General features: G+C 51.6%; 1 protein-coding gene and 14 non-coding genes across 15 annotated transcripts in view; 14 read left to right on the top strand and 1 right to left on the bottom strand.

The window, feature by feature from the left end:
- Positions 1-1,858: 1,858 nt before the first annotated feature.
- DNAJC5B (DnaJ heat shock protein family (Hsp40) member C5 beta) overlaps positions 1,859-27,199 on the bottom strand; it is a 37,965-nt gene continuing 12,624 nt past the window's right edge. The window contains exons 2-4 of the mRNA XM_075086172.1: positions 11,614-11,827; positions 7,434-7,608; positions 1,859-1,953 (exon numbers count right to left, since the gene is read on the bottom strand). Of these exons, the coding sequence (XP_074942273.1) occupies positions 1,859-1,953; positions 7,434-7,608; positions 11,614-11,827 (484 nt within the window). The remainder of the gene's footprint in view (positions 1,954-7,433; positions 7,609-11,613; positions 11,828-27,199) is intronic.
- Positions 14,345-14,433, top strand: TRNAY-GUA (transfer RNA tyrosine (anticodon GUA)). The gene is given in 2 exon segments: positions 14,345-14,381; positions 14,398-14,433. It is a non-coding gene; the product is annotated as a tRNA-Tyr (tRNA).
- Positions 14,770-14,842, top strand: TRNAA-AGC (transfer RNA alanine (anticodon AGC)). The gene has a single exon. It is a non-coding gene; the product is annotated as a tRNA-Ala (tRNA).
- On the top strand, positions 16,226-16,314 carry TRNAY-GUA (transfer RNA tyrosine (anticodon GUA)). The gene is given in 2 exon segments: positions 16,226-16,262; positions 16,279-16,314. It is a non-coding gene; the product is annotated as a tRNA-Tyr (tRNA).
- Positions 16,651-16,723, top strand: TRNAA-AGC (transfer RNA alanine (anticodon AGC)). Its single transcript has one exon. It is a non-coding gene; the product is annotated as a tRNA-Ala (tRNA).
- TRNAY-GUA (transfer RNA tyrosine (anticodon GUA)) lies at positions 18,107-18,195 on the top strand. The gene is given in 2 exon segments: positions 18,107-18,143; positions 18,160-18,195. It is a non-coding gene; the product is annotated as a tRNA-Tyr (tRNA).
- Positions 18,532-18,604, top strand: TRNAA-AGC (transfer RNA alanine (anticodon AGC)). The gene has a single exon. It is a non-coding gene; the product is annotated as a tRNA-Ala (tRNA).
- Positions 19,987-20,075, top strand: TRNAY-GUA (transfer RNA tyrosine (anticodon GUA)). Its single transcript is given in 2 exon segments — positions 19,987-20,023; positions 20,040-20,075. It is a non-coding gene; the product is annotated as a tRNA-Tyr (tRNA).
- On the top strand, positions 20,412-20,484 carry TRNAA-AGC (transfer RNA alanine (anticodon AGC)). The gene has a single exon. It is a non-coding gene; the product is annotated as a tRNA-Ala (tRNA).
- TRNAY-GUA (transfer RNA tyrosine (anticodon GUA)) lies at positions 21,863-21,951 on the top strand. The gene is given in 2 exon segments: positions 21,863-21,899; positions 21,916-21,951. It is a non-coding gene; the product is annotated as a tRNA-Tyr (tRNA).
- Positions 22,288-22,360, top strand: TRNAA-AGC (transfer RNA alanine (anticodon AGC)). Its single transcript has one exon. It is a non-coding gene; the product is annotated as a tRNA-Ala (tRNA).
- Positions 23,744-23,832, top strand: TRNAY-GUA (transfer RNA tyrosine (anticodon GUA)). Its single transcript is given in 2 exon segments — positions 23,744-23,780; positions 23,797-23,832. It is a non-coding gene; the product is annotated as a tRNA-Tyr (tRNA).
- Positions 24,169-24,241, top strand: TRNAA-AGC (transfer RNA alanine (anticodon AGC)). The gene has a single exon. It is a non-coding gene; the product is annotated as a tRNA-Ala (tRNA).
- On the top strand, positions 25,620-25,708 carry TRNAY-GUA (transfer RNA tyrosine (anticodon GUA)). Its single transcript is given in 2 exon segments — positions 25,620-25,656; positions 25,673-25,708. It is a non-coding gene; the product is annotated as a tRNA-Tyr (tRNA).
- TRNAA-AGC (transfer RNA alanine (anticodon AGC)) lies at positions 26,045-26,117 on the top strand. Its single transcript has one exon. It is a non-coding gene; the product is annotated as a tRNA-Ala (tRNA).

The following is a 27,199-nucleotide window of genomic DNA, read 5'->3' as shown; positions in this document are numbered from 1 at the left end:
TGCAGCTGAGGACAAAGAGGAGCTCATGGGTCGGAAGGGAGCGAGTGCTTGTCCACAGCCCCAGCCATGCCGGGACTTCCCCTCTCCTCTGAAGCAGAAAAATAGGGCTACTTCTGAGGGCAACGCACCTGGAGAACACATATATAACCTGAACTGGAATTAATGGCTTTTAAAATGTCCATGTGTTATGGGAACTTTAAAGAAATGTTAAATTATTTCTTGACTTTGGAGTTACAGCTAGAGCAATGAAACACACTCTTTTCCCATATATTTAGCTGCCACTGAACGACATTTGCTGTGAAAGGTGAGAATAGAAGGAAGACAATAATGTTTCACAACTGCGGAATCCAATTTTAAGGAAAGGAATAAGACTTTTGACTAGCTATATATTTACTGGTCTATATAATTTAGTGGTACGTTACGTCTCCCTTTGGACTGCAGCACTGTGATTAGAGGAGCAAAACCAGCAAATGCATAGAACTGACAATGATTGATGTAACATGATCAATAAAGAGAAAATCAGCTAAGGCTTAAACTACTATGTCAAACCAGTGAAGTGCTAAGTTTAAGATCTCAGAGGCATTTCTTTAGCTCTTACAAATTAGAGGCCTAATTTCTTCATACTTTCTTTAGCCACACCACACGTATCTCCACTGATTTCTGCAGTGGTACACCTGAACATACATCTCATCCCTACCTCTTTATTTAAAATCACACCAAGTGTTCTTAAAGCCCCCGTGCCTGAGGCAGAGGGGAAGGCCCAGGCTGACCCCCATGAGCCAGGCTGTGAGGAGGACGGTTGCGCCCCTGCTGCTTGCCTGCCCTGCCAAGTCCTTGCTGCTCCCAGAGCCCCAGTGCCAGTGCTGGAGCGATGGCTCCTATCCCAGAGCCAGCGGGGCAGCGGGTCTGGCAGCCAGGGACACAGTGGAATAAGCAAGCCAGCAGAAAGTTGTTGGCTGGGGACCAATTTCCAGCACATTGCAGCTGCAGAAAACGGGGCCACCTGGCATAGGCAGCAGGCCCATCCAGGCTGGAATGGGGGAGCTTTGCCATGGGACTGTCACCGGCTCCAGGGAGAGAGGCTCTGGGGTAGCCCAGGGCCAGCCTCCGCCTCCATAGGTTGTTTGCCCACCATCTCCTGGGTTTGCAACTTGTGCACAGGAGGACCCAGAGCCTATGTGTGCTTCTGGTGCTGGATGTGACTCCTGGATTTGGAGTGACCTGCATTGTAACCACCAGGAGAATGACCCCAGAGCACTTTGACTTGGCTCAGGTTTATTATTGCTGGGCTGGGCCCCAGCAAGCTGCTAGCTGCTTTCCAAAGAGCGTTTCCTCTCTGGGAGGGACAGCCCCATCTGCCTCTCTACAGACTTTCCCTCTGAGGTCTGCTAAAGAGCATTTCCAGGGCTCCCTCACAGGAACGTTTCACATCCAGCAAAACTGCTGTGCCTGAGGAATGTTCCCAGGGCAGGGAGGGATGGAGCCGGTGCGTCTGGAGAAGGACTTGAGACTGTGACTGGGAGGTGAAATCTCAGCTGACGGCGGGGAGGAGAGCGATCATACCAAAGGGAGTATTATTAGAGGGAAGGACCATGCCGAGCCTGGCAGTTTGAAGCTGTGAGGGACCAGCATGCTGGTCTGTAGAGCTCTGTGCTAGCCATAGGTATCTCCTTTCAGAGTGTAGATATCAACCTACTTGAAGTGGCCTAGAGGGAGATTCTGCCTTGATAGGAAATTACTCTCAGGTTACTCCTGATTATCTTAAAGACAACTACAAATACAGGCTGCACAGCTTATCATGTGTTTTTTCTCGCTGTGACACTAAGTGGGAAGCACCAAGAGGTGGTGTTTGCCCGCTCTAGGAGTCTGTGCGATAGCTCCGATGGCTGTCCCCTATTAGCTGTGTCTTCTCAGTTGCATTAGTCGGCTGAAGCACGATAGGCGTTTCTCCATCTAAATTGGGGAGGAAGACAAAAAATACTTTAAGAATCCTTCACTTGCTACAAAAGTCAGATTTCTTGTTAACACCACAACATTTCATCTGGTGTTCTGACTACGGCTTAATCTTGGCTTCACAGGCAGCTGTGTGCGTACTGAAGAGGCAGCAATGCCCACACTGAGTCTACAAATCCTCTTGCTCCTTGTCCGCATGTAATGGCAGATTTCTGGGTGACTATTGTTGTTGTTATTAAACTGGACATTAGCTGTACCTGGTGCTTTGCAGAGATTGCAAGATAAGGGTCCTTGCCTGTTCCAACTGCAAGTGCTTGTTCCTGCAAGTGTCGGAATATAATGAGTGCCGTTGTGAGTCAGCAAGCACTAACCTTGACAGCATTTGTGAGAATGGGCCAGAAATGAGTCTTGAAGAAGGCAAAGTTAACAGTAAAGAAAGAGGAGAGTTAAAAGGAAAAAAATGCGTGAGCAGTAATTTACTTGAGAGGGACGAAATCATATACATCCTGAAAGCCAGCTAGTTAAATAAAAATTTAGTTAAATTGCATTTTGAAGTCTTATGTAATATATATACAATAGGATTTTGAGAATTACTGTTTTAATGAGTTTGGAACTGCCACTGCCAAAGACTCATATTATCACTCTATAAATCCTTACTGCTTTGTACTTTCTCATTCCATGCAGTTATATGTTTGGTTTCCCAATATAACTGTAAAAAATGCATTTGTTGCAGAGTGGAGGAAAGTGAAGTCCTTACAGAGTTCCCTGACGTGTTCCCTCTGATAATGAAAAAGGTTTGGCTGCCCTTCTCCTGGGCCTCTTTCCAACCACCATTTTTTGGGGGGGAGGAGTGGACTCAAGACTCAGAGACTGACTTTTAAAGGTTCAGCCATCTCAGTGAAGTGCTTTCATCTGAAAAATTTGGGACTATCTATATCTTGATACTAGCACAGCCTTCACAGTAACTGAATACAAATGATGACTTTTTTTTTGCCAAATGACCGAATGTTCAGAAAAAAACCCTCATCTGACATTTCCTCCTGTTTACATGACAGTTGATCGGATGAATCATGGGCAAAAGATGTAATGTACAGGAGTAACTTAACCCAGAGCAGGAATCTAATTGCATGCCATACGGCTTCCCCTCAGTGGGGGTAGAACAACTTTGACTCTGTCAAGGTGAACAGCAAGAATGATTAAATGCCAAGCAGCTTCTCTGTATGGGCAATTCCGTATTTAGACACAAGGTCAAAGACAGACATGTTTCATAACTTCTGAAAATATATGAGTAATTAATGCTGAGAGCTCAGCTCGGGCACAGATTAGTTTGGCAGTTCTAATCCATTTTTAAGTTGCGACGTATTTTCTAGATTTCTGAGCAGCACTCCCTCCCACCCTCTGCTGCCTCCAAGTTGTTCATTTTAAGGAGGATCCTTTATGGAGGGCAGAATCTAGCAGTTCAGTTTGCTGTGGTACCCAGATGTGCAGCAAGAGAATAGGACCCACTGCAAATCTGTCACGTTGCTTCCAGCTGATCTGTAGACAGTTCTGAGCTGACACCTTCTCCAAGTATTTTGCTGCCCACACCCTTCTAAGATTTATGATGTTTTTTATCATGACAGGGACCCATAGTATAATAAACTGTACAAATATAGCCTGCTAATGAAGAGCTGCAGAATGGAGGTGCGGCAGAATTCACAGTTTAAACTGCTTTCTATAGATAGCTTTTGCTCACTGTTCGCCTACATTGGTATCATATGGAGTGTGGAGGAGACAATGAAGTGCTAAAACCTTATTGCTTCTGAGTTGGGAAACTATTTTGTTATTCACCTTTTTTTTTTATCTCACAGATTTCATTTTCTGTAAAATGAAAATTGGTCTAGAAATGCCTTGCTTTGTTCTTATGATGACAACCAAACAGGAGAAGAAAACAAACCTGTCAAACTGCTTGAGTGCATCATTACAGCCTGAAGTACCAAGGCAATCCAAATTCCAATGACACCTCCTCCAGGACCACAAAAGTCAACAAAAGGTTTGCTATCGACTTCAGTGGAATCTGGCAACCTGCCCTGTGTGTACGAGTGAAAATGATGAACTGTTGCATGCATCCGTGCTGCAGACAAGTGAGTGATACTTCCCTCTGCCACTGTATTTTTGCAGGTCACCCATAACATCATGGCATGATTCCATAGAAGACCCCACTTTACACTTTTTTAATGTCATGTTTGATCTAAAAAAATGTTATGTTTAAAATGTAATAAGCCAAATACAAGACTTATTTTGGAATGTGATCATCCATTGTATGTTAGGCAACAGTCCTCTGTGGTACAAATCAATAACCATGAGAAGAAATCACTGTAACCTTAGGAGAGGCCAGGGCTTGAAAATCCCTAATTTCCTTTAGTTCTGATGGTCATGCTACCCATGGAAGTACATGCTGTAAAACAAGTCTCTCACAGGAGATACTCAACTAACTGAGCACTACAACTATTCAAATATATTTTAATAAAACTTTCTTCTAGAGGAATATGCCATTTATCAGAATTGAAGCCTTTGACGTGATTGTGTTGATTTCAGTGACAACTCTCTTTGCTTTTACATTTTAGGGAATGGATCACTGAATTTTTTTGCCCCACCTCTCCTTTTTTCACTAATAATTATGTTTTATGGTATGTTAATTTGAGGAATGAAATCAACTGTGTATCTCCGTAAATTTGATAAGGAGAAATGTGAGTGACTCTGAAAATTATTACTATTGTGCCAGCTCAAAAGATGAAGTCTAAATCTCAACTCCCACAACATGCATATTGCCTCTTCTGTGCAGTACGGCCGGCTCCAAGCAGCTCCCACTGTGCACAGCAACAACTGGTGGAGACCTGCTCTCGGAGTTTTTCCGCATCAGGAATGGTGACGTTTTATCGATGTTGCATTCCTCAGAAAAGCAATGACTGACTACAAAATATTTGGATAAATTAAAGTATGGCCTTAGCCTGAGAATCTACATTTTGACCTTTGCAAAAAAGTTCTGGCTAGCAATAATATAGATATTGGGGACAGCTGGAGCAAAGAAATTAATTACCAGGTAAATGCTCAGTCTGTGGGCAGAGGGCATGCGAAGAATTTGGATTCTAATAGGATTTCCTCTTCTGAAATGAAATCTGCTGCAGGAGTGATTAGAGTTTGTTCCTGAATTACCTAAAGGAGCATCTGTATTATTTACATAAAGGAAGCCATGAGTATTCATTTCTATGGCCCAACATTTGAAAATGTCTGGTGGAAAAGCCCAGTCTTTGCCATTCTAAGTCAGCTGCACCTTTTTGGCCAGCATCCCTAAACTTTGAGCAGGGGGAGGAAGTGCAGTTTGAGCTGGTTATCATTCATTTTTCTAAATGCAGTATCTATTTTCCTTTCAGCTGCAGAAAAGATGCTCACATTACCCTCTGTCATTTTATTCCTGATATGTAGCTCTCCTTCAATCTAATTTTAAAATATAGAGAATTCTACTCTGCTGAGGCCAGCTGGTTTTGACTGGTAGGAAATGTTGCAAGACTGAAGAGAAGGGTAGAAAAGGTAGAAATATCTAGTTTTCTCCAGCCCCTACCTATATACACTTACTACTGTCTTCCAAATACTTAAAACACATAATTCCACATTCCGTTAATTTTTCAGACTGGTACTTTGCAAAAGAATTTAAATTCTTTTTTAAAATTGGTGTTTCAGTGAGACTTGGTGGGAGTAAAGGCATGGGAAGGTGGCCTAAAATTACTGAATACCAATAAATACCACCTGCGCTGGAAGGAGAGAGAAATTTTTTTCTGCCACTGGGGAATTTTATGCTGGATTTTGAGAGAGAATAAAATACCTGCCAAATTACAAAATGGCAGAATTAAAAAATTCTTATCCTTCAAAGTTCCATCTTTATATTTCAAACTTGGCTTTGGTGTCATAGACCCATAAATATCAAGACCCATTTTAGATTTGTACTTTTCAGGTGCCTAGTGTCATAGAGTATATTACATTTTTTTCAAATGCATTGTGGTTATAAAGCTTTCACTAACTTTTTGTTGCCTTTGCAGAAACTGATCAAGTATGGTAAATTTTTAAGCTGACTGTATTTACCTTGATATGCCTCTAGGCAAAACCAATTTAAAAACACCACCACACGTTGGCATATCAGTTATATAAATAGCATTTGTTTCAACTACTACAAGTGTTTTGTTACATATTTAAGGAAGGGTAAATCTGTGTGAAAAGTTGGGGAAAAAAAATCTTCCTGCTAAGGGAACATGACATTTGCAATCTGGCAGTGCTAATTTGAGCATAATAAATGTAAGAATGTAACAGCATAAGACCTTCCATAACAATGGAAGAGGAGTGAGCTGACTGCTTAGGTCCTTCCTCATAAAAAAGTGTAATCCTAACCATAATTTATATAAATTTGCAACTGAAAAGTGGCCTAGGTCCTCCCCGATACCTTGGCCTCTTATTGCTGGGGCAAGGATCATTGCATCTCTCAGCCTGTCCTGCAAGTGTCCAAATCTAACCAGTTTGAGATGTTTCTGCTTCCCCTGAAGACGAAGGCAAAACTCTGTCTCACTTCAGCAGATTAGGACAGGGCTTTTTGTTCAAAATATGTAAGGCATGCTAGTGCAAATTAGGAAATCACCACCATCATCCTTTGGTATAGCCGAAACTTGAGTGTGCAGCTGAGGGACTCAGCAAAGCCAAGAAAATAGGGTGACCTGCTGTGAAGGGGGTCCTGCTGCCCCTAGCCAGTGTTCCTAGCCATGTGCTCTTGCTCCCTTCTTCGAGCCAGCATTAGCACTTGGCCTGTCCCACCATGAAGCACAGCAGGGAGTTGAACTGGCAGGGAAGTACATTTTTGAGAGGATTAGTTTTCATCTGGATCATATCCAAGATGTGGCTCCTGGTAAGGCAGTACAATTGCTACTGTCAGTGCATAAGAGAGCGAGCAGCTTGGGGACTGGATGGCAGAGGGGCAGGACCACGGCAGCTCCCTTGCAAGCTCTCTTAGGCTACTCCACAACCTTACTGTTGGAAACTTTGTGTCTTTTCTTAAAACCTTTTCTTGAATGGGTACACAGTCAGTGATAAATTTTACGTGAAAAAAAAAAAGTCAGCTTATTCCAGCAGATCAGATGTGACAAGCACCAGCACAGGCAGAGCAATTTGGGCATGGGGGCTAGAGGGTGAACATTGTCTTTTAAGATGAGCCCTGAGACTTCTAAGTGTCTAATAATACATACAAGGAGATATTTAATTGTTTGTGCTGTAAGTTTAGTTTGTTATTAACACACAACTTGGGAAGTTCATCAGGTCATGGTGTTAGCTGGAGTGAATTGGCACATCTCACTGATGTCTGGAAGCAGCCTCAGCATCATGAGCAGAACATCTGGTCTACAGGCTTTAAAGATTGTTTTGAACAGCTTTGCCACACAGTAAGCCCCTATAACACACACCTCTTTCCATGTCGTTCTTAATTTGCTCTTCCAAATCTTCTGGAGACACACAAAACTCCTGCTCTTCACCTTCAGGTGCTTTGGGTTTACACTTTCCACAGCAGCAGTTGAAGCAGCAGCAGAGGCAGCAGCAGAGGTAGCAGCCCGTCAGCAGGCCACAGATGGCAAACAGGCCCTGTGTTAAACACAGCAGGAGGAAAACCCTGTGAGCGATGACATTCCTAAAACTCATGGCAGTCTCTTACTGCAGAAGGTAGACCAGTGAAGGAACTCAGGTTCCCAAGTCCTTGGCACTCAGAGGAGTCCAGCCACTGGCCAAGCGCCTCAACAAGGGCCAGATCTTCCAGAGTCCTCCTCATCCACCAGCTCTTACTTGCCACTCAGGACCATGCCCACAAAGATGACACCAACCAACAGGCCCCTGCACGCTCAACTTTTGAAAGTCTGTCTTCAGCTGATGGCCCTCAGAAAAAACTTCCAGGCGGTATGCAAAACCCCACCCACCTTAAAATGACTCATTTCCATCTTAAAAATGACTCATTTGCCCAAGATCATTTTTGCAAACACTTATTTACTGGCAGGTTCTTGTCAATAATAAGCCAAGAGAAAAAGAAGCAAAGACCCAGATGCATCCCACATAACTTCAGACACTGAACTAAGGCATCCAAATTAGAACTGTAGCCCCTGTGGACTCCCCACATAGTCAATAGCAAGTTGAAAGCCATTCCAGAGGGTGGTTCAGCCCAAGAAGGATTTGAGTTGCCCCTTGGGAGTGTGTCTCTGTCTCTCCCCATTAGCCTGTGCAGGAGCACACAGGTGACAACTACTAAATCAGACTCCTCGGGCTGTGTTTTCTTGAGCCGGCGACTCAGGCAGCAAGAAGTTCCCACCTGCATCACCCTCTGCTCTCTCCTGTCCCTGTGGCACAAAGCGCAGAGGCTTCAGCAGAGCAGGCACAACTGCCTGGGGCCGAGACCAGAGATCTCAGCCAGCTTCAACAGCAGGAAAACTTTAGTTTGCAAAGCTTTTCTTCCTCCACACCAGGTCACTGCCTGGGTTCACAGCACAATTCCACAGCTGCTTGCGCCGGGGGCTGTGTGCCATATCGTGGCAGTAGGATGGGCATTGCAGAAGCACAGCCCTTAGGCTGGCATTGCCGCCCCATGCTCCACGGATGCACAGCAGCAGCCTGGGTCCTGACCCAAGGGTGGATCCAGGCCTGCACCAAGAAGTTTGTGGCAAAGGAGAAACCTCCACATGTCGTTGTGGACAAAGTGGTGTAAGAGTAAAGGAAAGCCAGTGACGATCCTGAAAGGGGAATCACGGCTGATATGTGGACCATGTATGCAAAGCCAGCATAGCTTTGTGGCCACCAGCTGTATATAAGTTAACTTGAAGGTACAGCCAGGCTTTAGCATTATAGTTATACAGTCTGGCCTTTACTATTTGTTATATTCATAAGAAAACATGCTGCTGAGGAAGAAAGCAAGCACAAATGTCAGGATGTTGTCAAGCTTTGACATTGAAGCTATGTAAATAACACTCAGTTAAATATGCATGTCTCAGACAATGTTAGTGGGGGCCTACTGGAGTATCCTAGAAGGTAATAAGACTATTTACACGCCTAATATTAATGTCAAGGTGGTTTTAAATGAAAAGGATGACTCCAACTTTTAAAATGCTTTCCTTCCAATGGGCACCCAAAACTTTTCTAAATGCTGTAGCCCCTAAAATAAGTTATCTGGCTCTTTATCATTTATTTCATAGTGGAGAATAAATGGCCACAATGGATTGAATGAAAAAAAGAGAGAATAAAAGTGTACAGAAGGAAAAAATACTTTACTTTATTTGTGGTACCTTATATATTTCAAGATTTCTTGTGCTTATTTTATCATAGTTGGTAAATCAAGAATCAGTTTACTGATGCGATCAATAAACTGTCTTCATGGTAGACCGAGAATTGCTTTTTTGCCAAAAACAGTTAAAGGAACAACATCTATGCCTCCAGTGGTGAAGCAGTTAAATTTCCCATTACCCAAGTCAGTAGGTTCCCAGTTTAATACGCATGCTAAGTCTGGCACTCCAAAAAATAAGTATTTTTCACTTTGGATTTCTCCATTCATTTGAGTTTCCCTGCTTCTAACGACACACCTCCTTACTGTTGGCAGATTTTCTGAGTATGAGTGTGATAGGGAAGAGGATTTACCAGGAATATTTGTAGTTGAAGAGGAAGAAAACAAGCGAAAGCTGTGGTCCCTACTGTCTTCTACCAGAATGGAAGAAATTAGGGGTCCAGAGGCCATCTGCAGATGATGCCTCAGACTCAAGTAGTATTATAATGGCCAATATAGAAAACTGAAAGTGACCCCAGCATTTGTGCATGAGTTAAAAAGAGATGAGGACAAGTGATCTCAGCTTGCAAAAAACACTTGGTGGCCTGTTTATGCTTTGGAGGTGGCAAGATTTTGGGCTGGGGGAGGGATAGAGAGACCACCTGTGACAATCCTCAAATGAGTCTGTATGCATATTTTGGATTTTTTGCACAGAATTCTTAAAAACCAGGAAGCAGTGATTACTTTTGCTGGGTTATCAAGGACATCTCATCTCACCTTCCTTGAAAGAATCCACACATTCCTCCTTTAGCTGTAAGGGACTTACTAGCATCTCTCTGTACTCTCCAGTGCTCTCTGTATGAGTCAAAGCCACGGTGGTTATTTCTGTTCCTGATTGCCTAACCACAAAGGATTTTATACTTCATAAAACCTCCATTAAAAATCAGTAAGCAGAAGAGGAAACAAAAGCTAAAGAGCAGCCAACAGTGAAGAAAACCTTATTTAGCAAGACTGTTAAAGGAGTCAGTGCTGCTGCTCTCTCAGCTCTAAGGCAGTGTTTCCTAGCATCTGAACCATGACAAAGAGGCCGAAGGAGAGGGTGGACAGCAAAGAAAAGAGGGGATGATCCAGCAGGAGAAGACAGCAGCTGTGGGGAGGGGAGTACAGCCTGCAGCAGGAGTCAGGTACAGCAGCTGCTGGCAGGCAGCCTCCAGCCTACTTCTGAGGGTACAACTGCGCCTTTGCGCATTCATTAGTTTCATTCACTGTTCTGCATTCGAGCAGCTTCCATCTCATCCTGATTCAGCAGACAAATTGTGGCTTCTCAGACCCACAAATTGCCCACGTGACTTCCCAGTTTGAAAGGGGCCCGTGGGGCAGTGAAGCACTGGCCTGATCTGTGCTGAACACAGGAATCCATGTTCCACGGTTCTCAGATCGAAGCTGTCATAGTGTGATTGCCTCACACAGTACAGATCATGTTCCTATGTATTCCAGCAGAGTCCTTGCTTTCCTGTGCTTCTGTTGCTGGAAATAGGTGGGGACAGAATGGATTTTGCACATTTGCAATTCTGTTGGTTTGTTACATTTCTGTAGCACTTATATTTGCTGAAATGTTCAAACCTGACATATGCAAACATCAGAAGACACCAGTGACATAAGAGAACACATGAATGCAACTCCTTTATGACTAGAACAGCCCATGATGTATTTTTCCCTTGAGCAATATGCCATTTTTTGATGTATCATTCTTTTCCTTTCCTACTCTCTTCCTCCACTCCACCCTTCTTACCTTTTCTTCCACTTCCTTTCTCTCACCCCCTCACCAGGGCACATATATGACACCATAATCACATATATGACACCATAATCACAGTGTTATGTATTATTATTATTTACTTATGCTGTGTGCTATATATAGCAAAGAACACAGCTAAATTTGTACTGTAATAACTTATTAACTGGTTGTCACATAAGTGGGACTTCTTGTTTTTGAACAATGAGTCATTTTTATTCAGTCATTACTGAAAAGAAAGTCAAAATTAACCTGGAGCACTAAATTCAAGTCTAATTAGTGTCTAAAAGTGTTACAAAACACACAATTTAACTATTTACCAAGTTAAAAAGAAAACATTCTATAGTAGCACTATTCTGAGTTGATGTTACATTTTGCCACTGTTGATTTTCCAGATAATGTTGTTCTTTAATTAAGCTTATTAACAGTATAGATTCATATCCTGTTGTTTGTTAAGCCTGTAGAGAGACCATGTTTTTCAGGGGGTTCCTTGTGTATGTAATTGTCTGCATGCATTTTAACCCTTGATTTCCAACAGAAAATAATGGTTTACCTTTGCCCACCAGCTTGAGAGCATGAAGTAGGTGTTAACATTTTCCTCACCAAACTGTTCTGCCACATAGAGCCCTAAGGATCCATACTTGTCATATATGTTTCGCTTGGACAGATCAGTCAGTGTTGCATGAGCATTGTTGATCTCTTTAAATTTTTCTGCAGCCTCTGGATTGTCTGGTTTCTTGTCGGGATGATATTTCAGAGCCAGTTTTCTTAAACATGGAAGAAAAAACAGAATAAAATAAACTATCTGTACATATGCATGTATACAGACACTTAGAAAACATTACAAAATATTTTAGTAGAGATAAAATAATTCTGAACAGTGTGTCCAGCCACCTTTTTTCCAGCTCTGCTGTACTTGGTGGAAGAAAAGTAACACAAAGTGACTGTACGTGAAAGTTTTGGTAAAAAAAGTATTGCTATTACACTAAGTATGAACTTTGTGTATTGATACCTAGTCAGCTACCATGTTAAAGGAGACAGTGATATATGCTGAAAGCACAGATTGCAGCATGATAATAAATCACACACATTTGTTGCATTATGATTGCCAACTGATTTGCATCATTTAGCAGGTTTCAACAAACATAAAGATTTTTTAAAGGTTATTTAAAAACATGATGATCATACTGCTTATCCCATCACCATTATCTTCTTTGTAGCAAAGGAAATTCTGTATTCAATTGCCTGACAATAGTAGGTGTATTAAATTTTTGTAAACAGTGTCTGTGTTTGCAGAAGCGCAGATGGTGATGACAGAAAACACAGGTAGGAGGTGCAATAGAAAGGAATAATCTTTCTGAGCACAAGGTGGAAAAGCATACTGAGATAGCCACAGCTTCAGGTGCCTGTTCTTTGGGCCTAATTCCCCACTGTCACACTTTTGAGCAGTCCTTAAATCAGTGGATGCTGACTGTCAACTGTTTTGGATGGTTTATGCTAGTGGGAAGTCTTTGCTGGGACAGGGCTTGGTACTGTCTTTTTCCCCTGACCATACGCAGTGCTACAGCGTCCGAGGACGGGTACAGCTTCAAAGGAACAGTGTGGGACTGTTGGCTCATGGGCAGTGCTGGGGAAGCACAGCTTGAAGAGGGGGTTCGCTTCCAACCATTTTGGAGCACTAGCAGCGTGAGTTCACACGTACGTGCAAAACAAGCAGTGTATCTTTTAAAAACTCTCCACTCCTTTTGAAGAACTGGCAATAAGATTTTTCCAGGACATTTATTTAATGACTAGTGGTGACCTCTAGTGGCATCAAAAGTGTTGTGTTTTAAACGCCGTGATCCTCACCTCAGTCAAGCTACGTTGCATTTTGTAAATATTCTATCAGAATGTTTCAGGAGCTAGCCATGACTGTTATGCCAAAAAATACTATTTGTAGTGTGAAGGCAGTGTACCCACACTTCTAATAAATTTGTCCTCAGAGTAGGGTCTTGCTTGTCTTTCCACCGAAGTCCCAGTGCAGGTTATTCCCCCAGTAAAATGTAACTGCTTTGCTCCTGATGACAGTTCCTGCCTTGGAAACATTCTGCCAATATGAAGACTGATATGAGCCTGGGAACAGCCTCTGCCAACGGTCTCTTTGAGTTCTGTGTGCTGAACCAAATTAATATTCTCTTAGATAATAAATAACTCCTTAAACATGTCTCTAATAGCAGGAAGGGGTTCATGTTCAGTCATATTTAATATACTGTGCCTGTGGTACCTCAAACATAAATTTTCAGTCATATTTAACATGTGGTATGCTAAACATAATAAAAGATGGAATAGGAAAACTGGAAAAACAAGCTAAGTCTTGCACGACTAATGACATTTTGTGTCATCCAAGTATTTAAGTAGCTTTTGCAATCTCTTGCTTTTCTTAGTGGAAAACAAACCCCAGCAATTAGAGTAAAAAAAAAAGAGAGAGGCATTACTTTCAAAACCCATGCATGGCTGCGGTCATCAGATAATCAATATCCATCCTCTCTCTTTTCCCACAAACCCAATCCCTATACCCAACAATCTCATAAAAAAACAAGAATTTGAACAAAATGTAGTTTCAAAAAGGTGAAAAACATTAGTTGCACACTCACTTTACTTAGTATTGTTTTAGAATATTAACAGAATTACTTTCAACATAGTACAGTTAACAAAAGATGAGATATATTCTTATTCTGATTTTGGGAAAACTGTCCTCACTGAAATAATGAAATAACTCCCTGCACACAAAAATGACAAATACTAATTGGAAACTATTTAGTAATGGGAAACAGATATAAATACTGGTAGTGCAATTAATATGAGAGAGAAAAAGGAATCCCTTAGGTCCAACCTAAGAAACAACAAAAGTAAGGTCAAGAACAATGTGACATGTCATAAGTATCAACGAATTAGAAGCTTTCATGTGGGCCACTGGAAAAGTGACATTCCTACTTTGTGATAACTATGGTTCATTATGAATAGAGAAAAAAGAATAATCTCAAAGAAAGAAACTGAAATAAACACAGGAGTGTGTCGGGAACTTCCCATACCAAACACAGGGATTAATGTCCAATCAGATTATTCTCATGAAAAATAGCATTCTCCACAAGCTTGGGAACACTGACATCTGCAGCTATTCACAATTCACAGCAGCAAAAAATACAAGGTGTAAGACAAAAGTGAACAACAAGAAAAGAAATCGGGAACACACAAAATGGTAAGGAAGACAGATGAATAGAGAGAGGTGTCAAGGTCCCATGGTTCCTTCGATAGCTCAGCTGGTAGAGCGGAGGACTGTAGGCTCCCTTGCACGGCCATCCTTAGGTCGCTGGTTCAACTCCGGCTCGAAGGAGTGCCCTTTTGGCTCTGGCCCAGAGCCTGCGGCACCTCCGCCATTTGGCCCTGCCCGGGTGGCTCCCCTTCAAGGGCTGGCCGGCCTTGAACTCTTGCCTGAGGTGGGGGAGACGACCGGCCAAGGCAGTTTTGGGCGAGCCCTGGGCAGGCAATGGTGGTCCTGCGCATTGGTCTTGCCAGGGTTCACCACCAGCAGGAAAGCGCGTGGGTGAGTGGGTGGGTCTGTGAGAGCGAGGCCCATGGGAAGCGCAGGCTTTGGGTGCAGGGCAGCCTGGGTCAGGGGTGTGTGCCTGGGAGGGGAGGGGGAGAGGAGCTCAGGCAGAGGCCGTGGGCTGGGGAATTAGCTCAAGTGGTAGAGCGCTCGCTTAGCATGTGAGAGGCAGCGGGATCGATGCCCGCATTCTCCAACGCTTTTCGTTCCCCTTGCCTGGGCAGAGGGCCCTTTGCCTGGAGCCCGTGTCCTCCTCTGGCGACCGTGGGGATCTCGCGGTGCACCTGGCCTGCGCAGAAGGGGACAGCATCCAGGGCTGCCCCAAGAGCAGCATGGGCTCTGCATGGAGGGAAGGCCTCTTCTCCACCTTTGCTCGGCCCCTGATCGACGGCACCTAGAATACCGCGCCCAACCTTGGGCCCTGTGTAGAAGACGGACGTTGACCAAGTGCAGCAGCCTCAGAACAGGGCCGCCAGGACGGTTGGGAGTGGGCGCGCTTGACCTCTGGGGAGAGGCCGGTGAACGTGGGCTTGTCCAGAGCCTGGACAAGAGAGGGCTTTGGGGGAGCTGAAGAGCAGCTTTCAGCTGCCCATCAGGACGTTATTGATTCAGCGGGCATAGGCCCTTTGCTGTGGTGATTGGTGGGGCAATAGGGATACAACAGCCAACAGGTGGAGGAGGACAGGTGCAGTTTTTCCTCCCCTCCCACCAGCCAGGCAGGAGAAGAAGGGTGCTCAGGAGGCTGTGCAGTCTCCATGCTCGGAGGTTGGCATGAGCTGGCTGGCTGAAGCTTTGCCCAAGCTGGAGCCATCCCCAGGCGCAGGCTGCTCGGAGGAGGTTTGAGCAGAGACGTCCTGAGGTCTCATCCAAGCTGATTTCTTTGACTGCTCTGTCATGGAGGCAGAGCTGGGAGGGGCCGTGCTCTTGCATCAATAGCTCTGCTGGTAGGGCAGAGGACTGCAGGCTCGGCTCCCTTGCATGGCTACCTTTACGTCTCCTGCGGGCCCCGAGTGCCCTAATGGGCCTGAATGGCCCTGACCAGCCTTTTGCGGGACCTCCACGTCCACCCGTGTGTCCAGGAGCTCTACTGACGTTCGGCTCTGGGCCCTTGCTCTCTTCCCGTGCTACACCGCAGGAGTCCGGGTCTCTGTCTCAGCCATGCCTGTGGCTATGCCGATGGCGTTGTCCAGCCGCAGAGACCCTGACGCAGTTGCTGACGTGCAGACGGATGGATGCTCTGCCTTGCCCTCATCCCTGGCTGGTCAGCCTGGACGTGCCTGTCGCTCAGCGGACGTGCTCTTCGCTCTGAGCTATGCAGTGACTTCCTGGCGTGCCGTTGTCCCTGCCTCCCGCTGCCAAGGGTGCCTTCTGCTTCTGGACTCTCCCTTAGAGCAAGCCACCATGGCTGGGCCTGTGCTGGTCGGGTGTCGTGGGCCTGAGAGTTTCTGGGCAATGTGGGTCTAGGGCAATTGTTTGTTTGCTGCTGCTGAAGTGTCCCGCGGGTCTGCGTGAGTGGTGTGAGAGCTGAGGCGTTGCATGAGTCTGTGGTGAAGCTGTGAGGTGTCAAGGTCCCATGGTTCCTTCGATAGCTCAGCTGGTAGAGCGGAGGACTGTAGGCTCCCTTGCACGGCCATCCTTAGGTCGCTGGTTCAACTCCGGCTCGAAGGAGTGCCCTTTTGGCTCTGGCCCAGAGCCTGCGGCACCTCCGCCATTTGGCCCTGCCCGGGTGGCTCCCCTTCAAGGGCTGGCCGGCCTTGAACTCTTGCCTGAGGTGGGGGAGACGACCGGCCAAGGCAGTTTTGGGCGAGCCCTGGGCAGGCGATGGTGGTCCAGCGCATTGGTCTTGCCAGGGTTCACCACCAGCAGGAAAGCGCGTGGGTGAGTGGGTGGGTCTGTGAGAGCGAGGCCCATGGGAAGCGCAGGCTTTGGGTGCAGGGCAGCCTGGGTCAGGGGTGTGTGCCTGGGAGGGGAGGGGGAGAGGAGCTCAGGCAGAGGCCGTGGGCTGGGGAATTAGCTCAAGTGGTAGAGCGCTCGCTTAGCATGTGAGAGGCAGCGGGATCGATGCCCGCATTCTCCAACGCTTTTCGTTCCCCTTGCCTGGGCAGAGGACCCTTTGCCTGGAGCCCGTGTCCTCCTCTGGCGACCGTGGGGATCTCGCGGTGCACCTGGCCTGCGCAGAAGGGGACAGCATCCAGGGCTGCCCCAAGAGCAGCATGGGCTCTGCATGGAGGGAAGGCCTCTTCTCCACCTTTGCTCGGCACCTGATCGACGGCACCTAGAATACCGCGCCCAACCTTGGGCCCTGTGTAGAAGACCGACGTTGACCAAGTGCAGCAGCCTCAGAACAGGGCCGCCAGGACGGTTGGGAGTGGGCGCGCTTGACCTCTGGGGAGAGGCCGGTGAACGTGGGCTTGTCCAGAGCCTGGACAAGAGAGGGCTTTGGGGGAGCTGAAGAGCAGCTTTCAGCTGCCCATCAGGACATTATTGATTCAGCGGGCATAGGCCCTTTGCTGTGGTGATTGGTGGGGCAATAGAGAGACAACAGCCAACAGGTGGAGGAGGACAGGTGCAGTTTTTCCTCCCCTCCCACCAGCCAGGCAGGAGAAGAAGGGTGCTCAGGAGGCTGTGCAGTCTCCATGCTCGGAGGTTGGCATGAGCTGGCTGGCTGAAGCTTTGCCCAAGCTGGAGCCATCCCCAGGCGCAGGCTGCTCGGAGGAGGTTTGAGCAGAGACGTCCTGAGGTCTCATCCAAGCTGATTTCTTTGACTGCTCTGTCATGGAGGCAGAGCTGGGAGGGGCCGTGCTCTTGCATCAATAGCTCTGCTGGTAGGGCAGAGGACTGCAGGCTCGGCTCCCTTGCATGGCTACCTTTACGTCTCCTGCGGGCCCCGAGTGCCCTAATGGGCCTGAATGGCCCTGACCAGCCTTTTGCGGGACCTCCACGTCCACCCGTGTGTCCAGGAGCTCTACTGACGTTCGGCTCTGGGCCCTTGCTCTCTTCCCGTGCTACACCGCAGGAGTCCGGGTCTCTGTCTCAGCCATGCCTGTGGCTATGCCGATGGCGTTGTCCAGCCGCAGAGACCCTGACGCAGTTGCTGACGTGCAGACGGATGGATGCTCTGCCTTGCCCTCATCCCTGGCTGGTCAGCCTGGACGTGCCTGTCGCTCAGCGGACGTGCTCTTCGCTCTGAGCTATGCAGTGACTTCCTGGCGTGCCGTTGTCCCTGCCTCCCGCTGCCAAGGGTGCCTTCTGCTTCTGGACTCTCCCTTAGAGCAAGCCACCATGGCTGGGCCTGTGCTGGTCGGGTGTCGTGGGCCTGAGAGTTTCTGGGCAATGTGGGTCTAGGGCAATTGTTTGTTTGCTGCTGCTGAAGTGTCCCGCGGGTCTGCGTGAGTGGTGTGAGAGCTGAGGCGTTGCATGAGTCTGTGGTGAAGCTGTGAGGTGTCAAGGTCCCATGGTTCCTTCGATAGCTCAGCTGGTAGAGCGGAGGACTGTAGGCTCCCTTGCACGGCCATCCTTAGGTCGCTGGTTCAACTCCGGCTCGAAGGAGTGCCCTTTTGGCTCTGGCCCAGAGCCTGCGGCACCTCCGCCATTTGGCCCTGCCCGGGTGGCTCCCCTTCAAGGGCTGGCCGGCCTTGAACTCTTGCCTGAGGTGGGGGAGATGACCGGCCAAGGCAGTTTTGGGCGAGCCCTGGGCAGGCGATGGTGGTCCAGCGCATTGGTCTTGCCAGGGTTCACCACCAGCAGGAAAGCGCGTGGGTGAGTGGGTGGGTCTGTGAGAGCGAGGCCCATGGGAAGCGCAGGCTTTGGGTGCAGGGCAGCCTGGGTCAGGGGTGTGTGCCTGGGAGGGGAGGGGGAGAGGAGCTCAGGCAGAGGCCGTGGGCTGGGGAATTAGCTCAAGTGGTAGAGCGCTCGCTTAGCATGTGAGAGGCAGCGGGATCGATGCCCGCATTCTCCAACGCTTTTCGTTCCCCTTGCCTGGGCAGAGGACCCTTTGCCTGGAGCCCGTGTCCTCCTCTGGCGACCGTGGGGATCTCGCGGTGCACCTGGCCTGCGCAGAAGGGGACAGCATCCAGGGCTGCCCCAAGAGCAGCATGGGCTCTGCATGGAGGGAAGGCCTCTTCTCCACCTTTGCTCGGCACCTGATCGACGGCACCTAGAATACCGCGCCCAACCTTGGCCCTGTGTAGAAGACCGACGTTGACCAAGTGCAGCAGCCTCAGAACAGGGCCGCCAGGACGGTTGGGAGTGGGCGCGCTTGACCTCTGGGGAGAGGCCGGTGAACGTGGGCTTGTCCAGAGCCTGGACAAGAGAGGGCTTTGGGGGAGCTGAAGAGCAGCTTTCAGCTGCCCATCAGGACATTATTGATTCAGCGGGCATAGGCCCTTTGCTGTGGTGATTGGTGGGGCAATAGAGAGACAACAGCCAACAGGTGGAGGAGGACAGGTGCAGTTTTTCCTCCCCTCCCACCAGCCAGGCAGGAGAAGAAGGGTGCTCAGGAGGCTGTGCAGTCTCCATGCTCGGAGGTTGGCATGAGCTGGCTGGCTGAAGCTTTGCCCAAGCTGGAGCCATCCCCAGGCGCAGGCTGCTCGGAGGAGGTTTGAGCAGAGACGTCCTGAGGTCTCATCCAAGCTGATTTCTTTGACTGCTCTGTCATGGAGGCAGAGCTGGGAGGGGCCGTGCTCTTGCATCAATAGCTCTGCTGGTAGGGCAGAGGACTGCAGGCTCGGCTCCCTTGCATGGCTACCTTTACGTCTCCTGCGGGCCCCGAGTGCCCTAATGGGCCTGAATGGCCCTGACCAGCCTTTTGCGGGACCTCCACGTCCACCCGTGTGTCCAGGAGCTCTACTGACGTTCGGCTCTGGGCCCTTGCTCTCTTCCCGTGCTACACCGCAGGAGTCCGGGTCTCTGTCTCAGCCATGCCTGTGGCTATGCCGATGGCGTTGTCCAGCCGCAGAGACCCTGACGCAGTTGCTGACGTGCAGACGGATGGATGCTCTGCCTTGCCCTCATCCCTGGCTGGTCAGCCTGGACGTGCCTGTCGCTCAGCGGACGTGCTCTTCGCTCTGAGCTATGCAGTGACTTCCTGGCGTGCCGTTGTCCCTGCCTCCCGCTGCCAAGGGTGCCTTCTGCTTCTGGACTCTCCCTTAGAGCAAGCCACCATGGCTGGGCCTGTGCTGGTCGGGTGTCGTGGGCCTGAGAGTTTCTGGGCAATGTGGGTCTAGGGCAATTGTTTGTTTGCTGCTGCTGAAGTGTCCCGCGGGTCTGCGTGAGTGGTGTGAGAGCTGAGGCGTTGCATGAGTCTGTGGTGAAGCTGTGAGGTGTCAAGGTCCCATGGTTCCTTCGATAGCTCAGCTGGTAGAGCGGAGGACTGTAGGCTCCCTTGCACGGCCATCCTTAGGTCGCTGGTTCAACTCCGGCTCGAAGGAGTGCCCTTTTGGCTCTGGCCCAGAGCCTGCGGCACCTCCGCCATTTGGCCCTGCCCGGGTGGCTCCCCTTCAAGGGCTGGCCGGCCTTGAACTCTTGCCTGAGGTGGGGGAGACGACCGGCCAAGGCAGTTTTGGGCGAGCCCTGGGCAGGCGATGGTGGTCCAGCGCATTGGTCTTGCCAGGGTTCACCACCAGCAGGAAAGCGCGTGGGTGAGTGGGTGGGTCTGTGAGAGCGAGGCCCATGGGAAGCGCAGGCTTTGGGTGCAGGGCAGCCTGGGTCAGGGGTGTGTGCCTGGGAGGGGAGGGGGAGAGGAGCTCAGGCAGAGGCCGTGGGCTGGGGAATTAGCTCAAGTGGTAGAGCGCTCGCTTAGCATGTGAGAGGCAGCGGGATCGATGCCCGCATTCTCCAACGCTTTTCGTTCCCCTTGCCTGGGCAGAGGGCCCTTTGCCTGGAGCCCGTGTCCTCCTCTGGCGACCGTGGGGATCTCGCGGTGCACCTGGCCTGCGCAGAAGGGGACAGCATCCAGGGCTGCCCCAAGAGCAGCATGGGCTCTGCATGGAGGGAAGGCCTCTTCTCCACCTTTGCTCGGCCCCTGATCGACGGCACCTAGAATACCGCGCCCAACCTTGGGCCCTGTGTAGAAGACCGACGTTGACCAAGTGCAGCAGCCTCAGAACAGGGCCGCCAGGACGGTTGGGAGTGGGCGCGCTTGACCTCTGGGGAGAGGCCGGTGAACGTGGGCTTGTCCAGAGCCTGGACAAGAGAGGGCTTTGGGGGAGCTGAAGAGCAGCTTTCAGCTGCCCATCAGGACGTTATTGATTCAGCGGGCATAGGCCCTTTGCTGTGGTGATTGGTGGGGCAATAGGGATACAACAGCCAACAGGTGGAGGAGGACAGGTGCAGTTTTTCCTCCCCTCCCACCAGCCAGGCAGGAGAAGAAGGGTGCTCAGGAGGCTGTGCAGTCTCCATGCTCGGAGGTTGGCATGAGCTGGCTGGCTGAAGCTTTGCCCAAGCTGGAGCCATCCCCAGGCGCAGGCTGCTCGGAGGAGGTTTGAGCAGAGACGTCCTGAGGTCTCATCCAAGCTGATTTCTTTGACTGCTCTGTCATGGAGGCAGAGCTGGGAGGGGCCGTGCTCTTGCATCAATAGCTCTGCTGGTAGGGCAGAGGACTGCAGGCTCCCTTGCATGGCTACCTTTACGTCTCCTGCGGGCCCCGAGTGCCCTAATGGGCCTGAATGGCCCTGACCAGCCTTTTGCGGGACCTCCACGTCCACCCGTGTGTCCAGGAGCTCTACTGACGTTCGGCTCTGGGCCCTTGCTCTCTTCCCGTGCTACACCGCAGGAGTCCGGGTCTCTGTCTCAGCCATGCCTGTGGCTATGCCGATGGCGTTGTCCAGCCGCAGAGACCCTGACGCAGTTGCTGACGTGCAGACGGATGGATGCTCTGCCTTGCCCTCATCCCTGGCTGGTCAGCCTGGACGTGCCTGTCGCTCAGCGGACGTGCTCTTCGCTCTGAGCTATGCAGTGACTTCCTGGCGTGCCGTTGTCCCTGCCTCCCGCTGCCAAGGGTGCCTTCTGCTTCTGGACTCTCCCTTAGAGCAAGCCACCATGGCTGGGCCTGTGCTGGTCGGGTGTCGTGGGCCTGAGAGTTTCTGGGCAATGTGGGTCTAGGGCAATTGTTTGTTTGCTGCTGCTGAAGTGTCCCGCGGGTCTGCGTGAGTGGTGTGAGAGCTGAGGCGTTGCATGAGTCTGTGGTGAAGCTGTGAGGTGTCAAGGTCCCATGGTTCCTTCGATAGCTCAGCTGGTAGAGCGGAGGACTGTAGGCTCCCTTGCACGGCCATCCTTAGGTCGCTGGTTCAACTCCGGCTCGAAGGAGTGCCCTTTTGGCTCTGGCCCAGAGCCTGCGGCACCTCCGCCATTTGGCCCTGCCCGGGTGGCTCCCCTTCAAGGGCTGGCCGGCCTTGAACTCTTGCCTGAGGTGGGGGAGACGACCGGCCAAGGCAGTTTTGGGCGAGCCCTGGGCAGGCGATGGTGGTCCAGCGCATTGGTCTTGCCAGGGTTCACCACCAGCAGGAAAGCGCGTGGGTGAGTGGGTGGGTCTGTGAGAGCGAGGCCCATGGGAAGCGTAGGCTTTGGGTGCAGGGCAGCCTGGGTCAGGGGTGTGTGCCTGGGAGGGGAGGGGGAGAGGAGCTCAGGCAGAGGCCGTGGGCTGGGGAATTAGCTCAAGTGGTAGAGCGCTCGCTTAGCATGTGAGAGGCAGCGGGATCGATGCCCGCATTCTCCAACGCTTTTCGTTCCCCTTGCCTGGGCAGAGGACCCTTTGCCTGGAGCCCGTGTCCTCCTCTGGCAACCGTGGGGATCTCGCGGTGCACCTGGCCTGCGCAGAAGGGGACAGCATCCAGGGCTGCCCCAAGAGCAGCATGGGCTCTGCATGGAGGGAAGGCCTCTTCTCCACCTTTGCTCGGCCCCTGATCGACGGCACCTAGAATACCGCGCCCAACCTTGGGCCCTGTGTAGAAGACCGACGTTGACCAAGTGCAGCAGCCTCAGAACAGGGCCGCCAGGACGGTTGGGAGTGGGCGCGCTTGACCTCTGGGGAGAGGCCGGTGAACGTGGGCTTGTCCAGAGCCTGGACAAGAGAGGGCTTTGGGGGAGCTGAAGAGCAGCTTTCAGCTGCCCATCAGGACATTATTGATTCAGCGGGCATAGGCCCTTTGCTGTGGTGATTGGTGGGGCAATAGAGAGACAACAGCCAACAGGTGGAGGAGGACAGGTGCAGTTTTTCCTCCCCTCCCACCAGCCAGGCAGGAGAAGAAGGGTGCTCAGGAGGCTGTGCAGTCTCCATGCTCGGAGGTTGGCATGAGCTGGCTGGCTGAAGCTTTGCCCAAGCTGGAGCCATCCCCAGGCGCAGGCTGCTCGGAGGAGGTTTGAGCAGAGACGTCCTGAGGTCTCATCCAAGCTGATTTCTTTGACTGCTCTGTCATGGAGGCAGAGCTGGGAGGGGCCGTGCTCTTGCATCAATAGCTCTGCTGGTAGGGCAGAGGACTGCAGGCTCGGCTCCCTTGCATGGCTACCTTTACGTCTCCTGCGGGCCCCGAGTGCCCTAATGGGCCTGAATGGCCCTGACCAGCCTTTTGCGGGACCTCCATGTCCACCCGTGTGTCCAGGAGCTCTACTGACGTTCGGCTCTGGGCCCTTGCTCTCTTCCCGTGCTACACCGCAGGAGTCCGGGTCTCTGTCTCAGCCATGCCTGTGGCTATGCCGATGGCGTTGTCCAGCCGCAGAGACCCTGACGCAGTTGCTGACGTGCAGACGGATGGATGCTCTGCCTTGCCCTCATCCCTGGCTGGTCAGCCTGGACGTGCCTGTCGCTCAGCGGACGTGCTCTTCGCTCTGAGCTATGCAGTGACTTCCTGGCGTGCCGTTGTCCCTGCCTCCCGCTGCCAAGGGTGCCTTCTGCTTCTGGACTCTCCCTTAGAGCAAGCCACCATGGCTGGGCCTGTGCTGGTCGGGTGTCGTGGGCCTGAGAGTTTCTGGGCAATGTGGGTCTAGGGCAATTGTTTGTTTGCTGCTGCTGAAGTGTCCCGCGGGTCTGCGTGAGTGGTGTGAGAGCTGAGGCGTTGCATGAGTCTGTGGTGAAGCTGTGAGGTGTCAAGGTCCCATGGTTCCTTCGATAGCTCAGCTGGTAGAGCGGAGGACTGTAGGCTCCCTTGCACGGCCATCCTTAGGTCGCTGGTTCAACTCCGGCTCGAAGGAGTGCCCTTTTGGCTCTGGCCCAGAGCCTGCGGCACCTCCGCCATTTGGCCCTGCCCGGGTGGCTCCCCTTCAAGGGCTGGCCGGCCTTGAACTCTTGCCTGAGGTGGGGGAGACGACCGGCCAAGGCAGTTTTGGGCGAGCCCTGGGCAGGCGATGGTGGTCCAGCGCATTGGTCTTGCCAGGGTTCACCACCAGCAGGAAAGCGCGTGGGTGAGTGGGTGGGTCTGTGAGAGCGAGGCCCATGGGAAGCGCAGGCTTTGGGTGCAGGGCAGCCTGGGTCAGGGGTGTGTGCCTGGGAGGGGAGGGGGAGAGGAGCTCAGGCAGAGGCCGTGGGCTGGGGAATTAGCTCAAGTGGTAGAGCGCTCGCTTAGCATGTGAGAGGCAGCGGGATCGATGCCCGCATTCTCCAACGCTTTTCGTTCCCCTTGCCTGGGCAGAGGGCCCTTTGCCTGGAGCCCGTGTCCTCCTCTGGCGACCGTGGGGATCTCGCGGTGCACCTGGCCTGCGCAGAAGGGGACAGCATCCAGGGCTGCCCCAAGAGCAGCATGGGCTCTGCATGGAGGGAAGGCCTCTTCTCCACCTTTGCTCGGCCCCTGATCGACGGCACCTAGAATACCGCGCCCAACCTTGGGCCCTGTGTAGAAGACCGACGTTGACCAAGTGCAGCAGCCTCAGAACAGGGCCGCCAGGACGGTTGGGAGTGGGCGCGCTTGACCTCTGGGGAGAGGCCGGTGAACGTGGGCTTGTCCAGAGCCTGGACAAGAGAGGGCTTTGGGGGAGCTGAAGAGCAGCTTTCAGCTGCCCATCAGGACGTTATTGATTCAGCGGGCATAGGCCCTTTGCTGTGGTGATTGGTGGGGCAATAGGGATACAACAGCCAACAGGTGGAGGAGGACAGGTGCAGTTTTTCCTCCCCTCCCACCAGCCAGGCAGGAGAAGAAGGGTGCTCAGGAGGCTGTGCAGTCTCCATGCTCGGAGGTTGGCATGAGCTGGCTGGCTGAAGCTTTGCCCAAGCTGGAGCCATCCCCAGGCGCAGGCTGCTCGGAGGAGGTTTGAGCAGAGACGTCCTGAGGTCTCATCCAAGCTGATTTCTTTGACTGCTCTGTCATGGAGGCAGAGCTGGGAGGGGCCGTGCTCTTGCATCAATAGCTCTGCTGGTAGGGCAGAGGACTGCAGGCTCCCTTGCATGGCTACCTTTACGTCTCCTGCGGGCCCCGAGTGCCCTAATGGGCCTGAATGGCCCTGACCAGCCTTTTGCGGGACCTCCACGTCCACCCGTGTGTCCAGGAGCTCTACTGACGTTCGGCTCTGGGCCCTTGCTCTCTTCCCGTGCTACACCGCAGGAGTCCGGGTCTCTGTCTCAGCCATGCCTGTGGCTATGCCGATGGCGTTGTCCAGCCGCAGAGACCCTGACGCAGTTGCTGACGTGCAGACGGATGGATGCTCTGCCTTGCCCTCATCCCTGGCTGGTCAGCCTGGACGTGCCTGTCGCTCAGCGGACGTGCTCTTCGCTCTGAGCTATGCAGTGACTTCCTGGCGTGCCGTTGTCCCTGCCTCCCGCTGCCAAGGGTGCCTTCTGCTTCTGGACTCTCCCTTAGAGCAAGCCACCATGGCTGGGCCTGTGCTGGTCGGGTGTCGTGGGCCTGAGAGTTTCTGGGCAATGTGGGTCTAGGGCAATTGTTTGTTTGCTGCTGCTGAAGTGTCCCGCGGGTCTGCGTGAGTGGTGTGAGAGCTGAGGCGTTGCATGAGTCTGTGGTGAAGCTGTGAGGTGTCAAGGTCCCATGGTTCCTTCGATAGCTCAGCTGGTAGAGCGGAGGACTGTAGGCTCCCTTGCACGGCCATCCTTAGGTCGCTGGTTCAACTCCGGCTCGAAGGAGTGCCCTTTTGGCTCTGGCCCAGAGCCTGCGGCACCTCCGCCATTTGGCCCTGCCCGGGTGGCTCCCCTTCAAGGGCTGGCCGGCCTTGAACTCTTGCCTGAGGTGGGGGAGACGACCGGCCAAGGCAGTTTTGGGCGAGCCCTGGGCAGGCGATGGTGGTCCAGCGCATTGGTCTTGCCAGGGTTCACCACCAGCAGGAAAGCGCGTGGGTGAGTGGGTGGGTCTGTGAGAGCGAGGCCCATGGGAAGCGTAGGCTTTGGGTGCAGGGCAGCCTGGGTCAGGGGTGTGTGCCTGGGAGGGGAGGGGGAGAGGAGCTCAGGCAGAGGCCGTGGGCTGGGGAATTAGCTCAAGTGGTAGAGCGCTCGCTTAGCATGTGAGAGGCAGCGGGATCGATGCCCGCATTCTCCAACGCTTTTCGTTCCCCTTGCCTGGGCAGAGGACCCTTTGCCTGGAGCCCGTGTCCTCCTCTGGCGACCGTGGGGATCTCGCGGTGCACCTGGCCTGCGCAGAAGGGGACAGCATCCAGGGCTGCCCCAAGAGCAGCATGGGCTCTGCATGGAGGGAAGGCCTCTTCTCCACCTTTGCTCGGCCCCTGATCGACGGCACCTAGAATACCGCGCCCAACCTTGGGCCCTGTGTAGAAGACCGACGTTGACCAAGTGCAGCAGCCTCAGAACAGGGCCGCCAGGACGGTTGGGAGTGGGCGCGCTTGACCTCTGGGGAGAGGCCGGTGAACGTGGGCTTGTCCAGAGCCTGGACAAGAGAGGGCTTTGGGGGAGCTGAAGAGCAGCTTTCAGCTGCCCATCAGGACATTATTGATTCAGCGGGCATAGGCCCTTTGCTGTGGTGATTGGTGGGGCAATAGAGAGACAACAGCCAACAGGTGGAGGAGGACAGGTGCAGTTTTTCCTCCCCTCCCACCAGCCAGGCAGGAGAAGAAGGGTGCTCAGGAGGCTGTGCAGTCTCCATGCTCGGAGGTTGGCATGAGCTGGCTGGCTGAAGCTTTGCCCAAGCTGGAGCCATCCCCAGGCGCAGGCTGCTCGGAGGAGGTTTGAGCAGAGACGTCCTGAGGTCTCATCCAAGCTGATTTCTTTGACTGCTCTGTCATGGAGGCAGAGCTGGGAGGGGCCGTGCTCTTGCATCAATAGCTCTGCTGGTAGGGCAGAGGACTGCAGGCTCGGCTCCCTTGCATGGCTACCTTTACGTCTCCTGCGGGCCCCGAGTGCCCTAATGGGCCTGAATGGCCCTGACCAGCCTTTTGCGGGACCTCCACGTCCACCCGTGTGTCCAGGAGCTCTACTGACGTTCGGCTCTGGGCCCTTGCTCTCTTCCCGTGCTACACCGCAGGAGTCCGGGTCTCTGTCTCAGCCATGCCTGTGGCTATGCCGATGGCGTTGTCCAGCCGCAGAGACCCTGACGCAGTTGCTGACGTGCAGACGGATGGATGCTCTGCCTTGCCCTCATCCCTGGCTGGTCAGCCTGGACGTGCC

Source organism: Phalacrocorax aristotelis, chromosome 2, assembly GCF_949628215.1.
Source record: "Phalacrocorax aristotelis chromosome 2, bGulAri2.1, whole genome shotgun sequence".
In the NCBI taxonomy this organism is placed as follows: Eukaryota; Metazoa; Chordata; class Aves; order Suliformes; family Phalacrocoracidae; genus Phalacrocorax; species Phalacrocorax aristotelis.
This window is presented reverse-complemented; position numbering and strand designations above follow the sequence as displayed.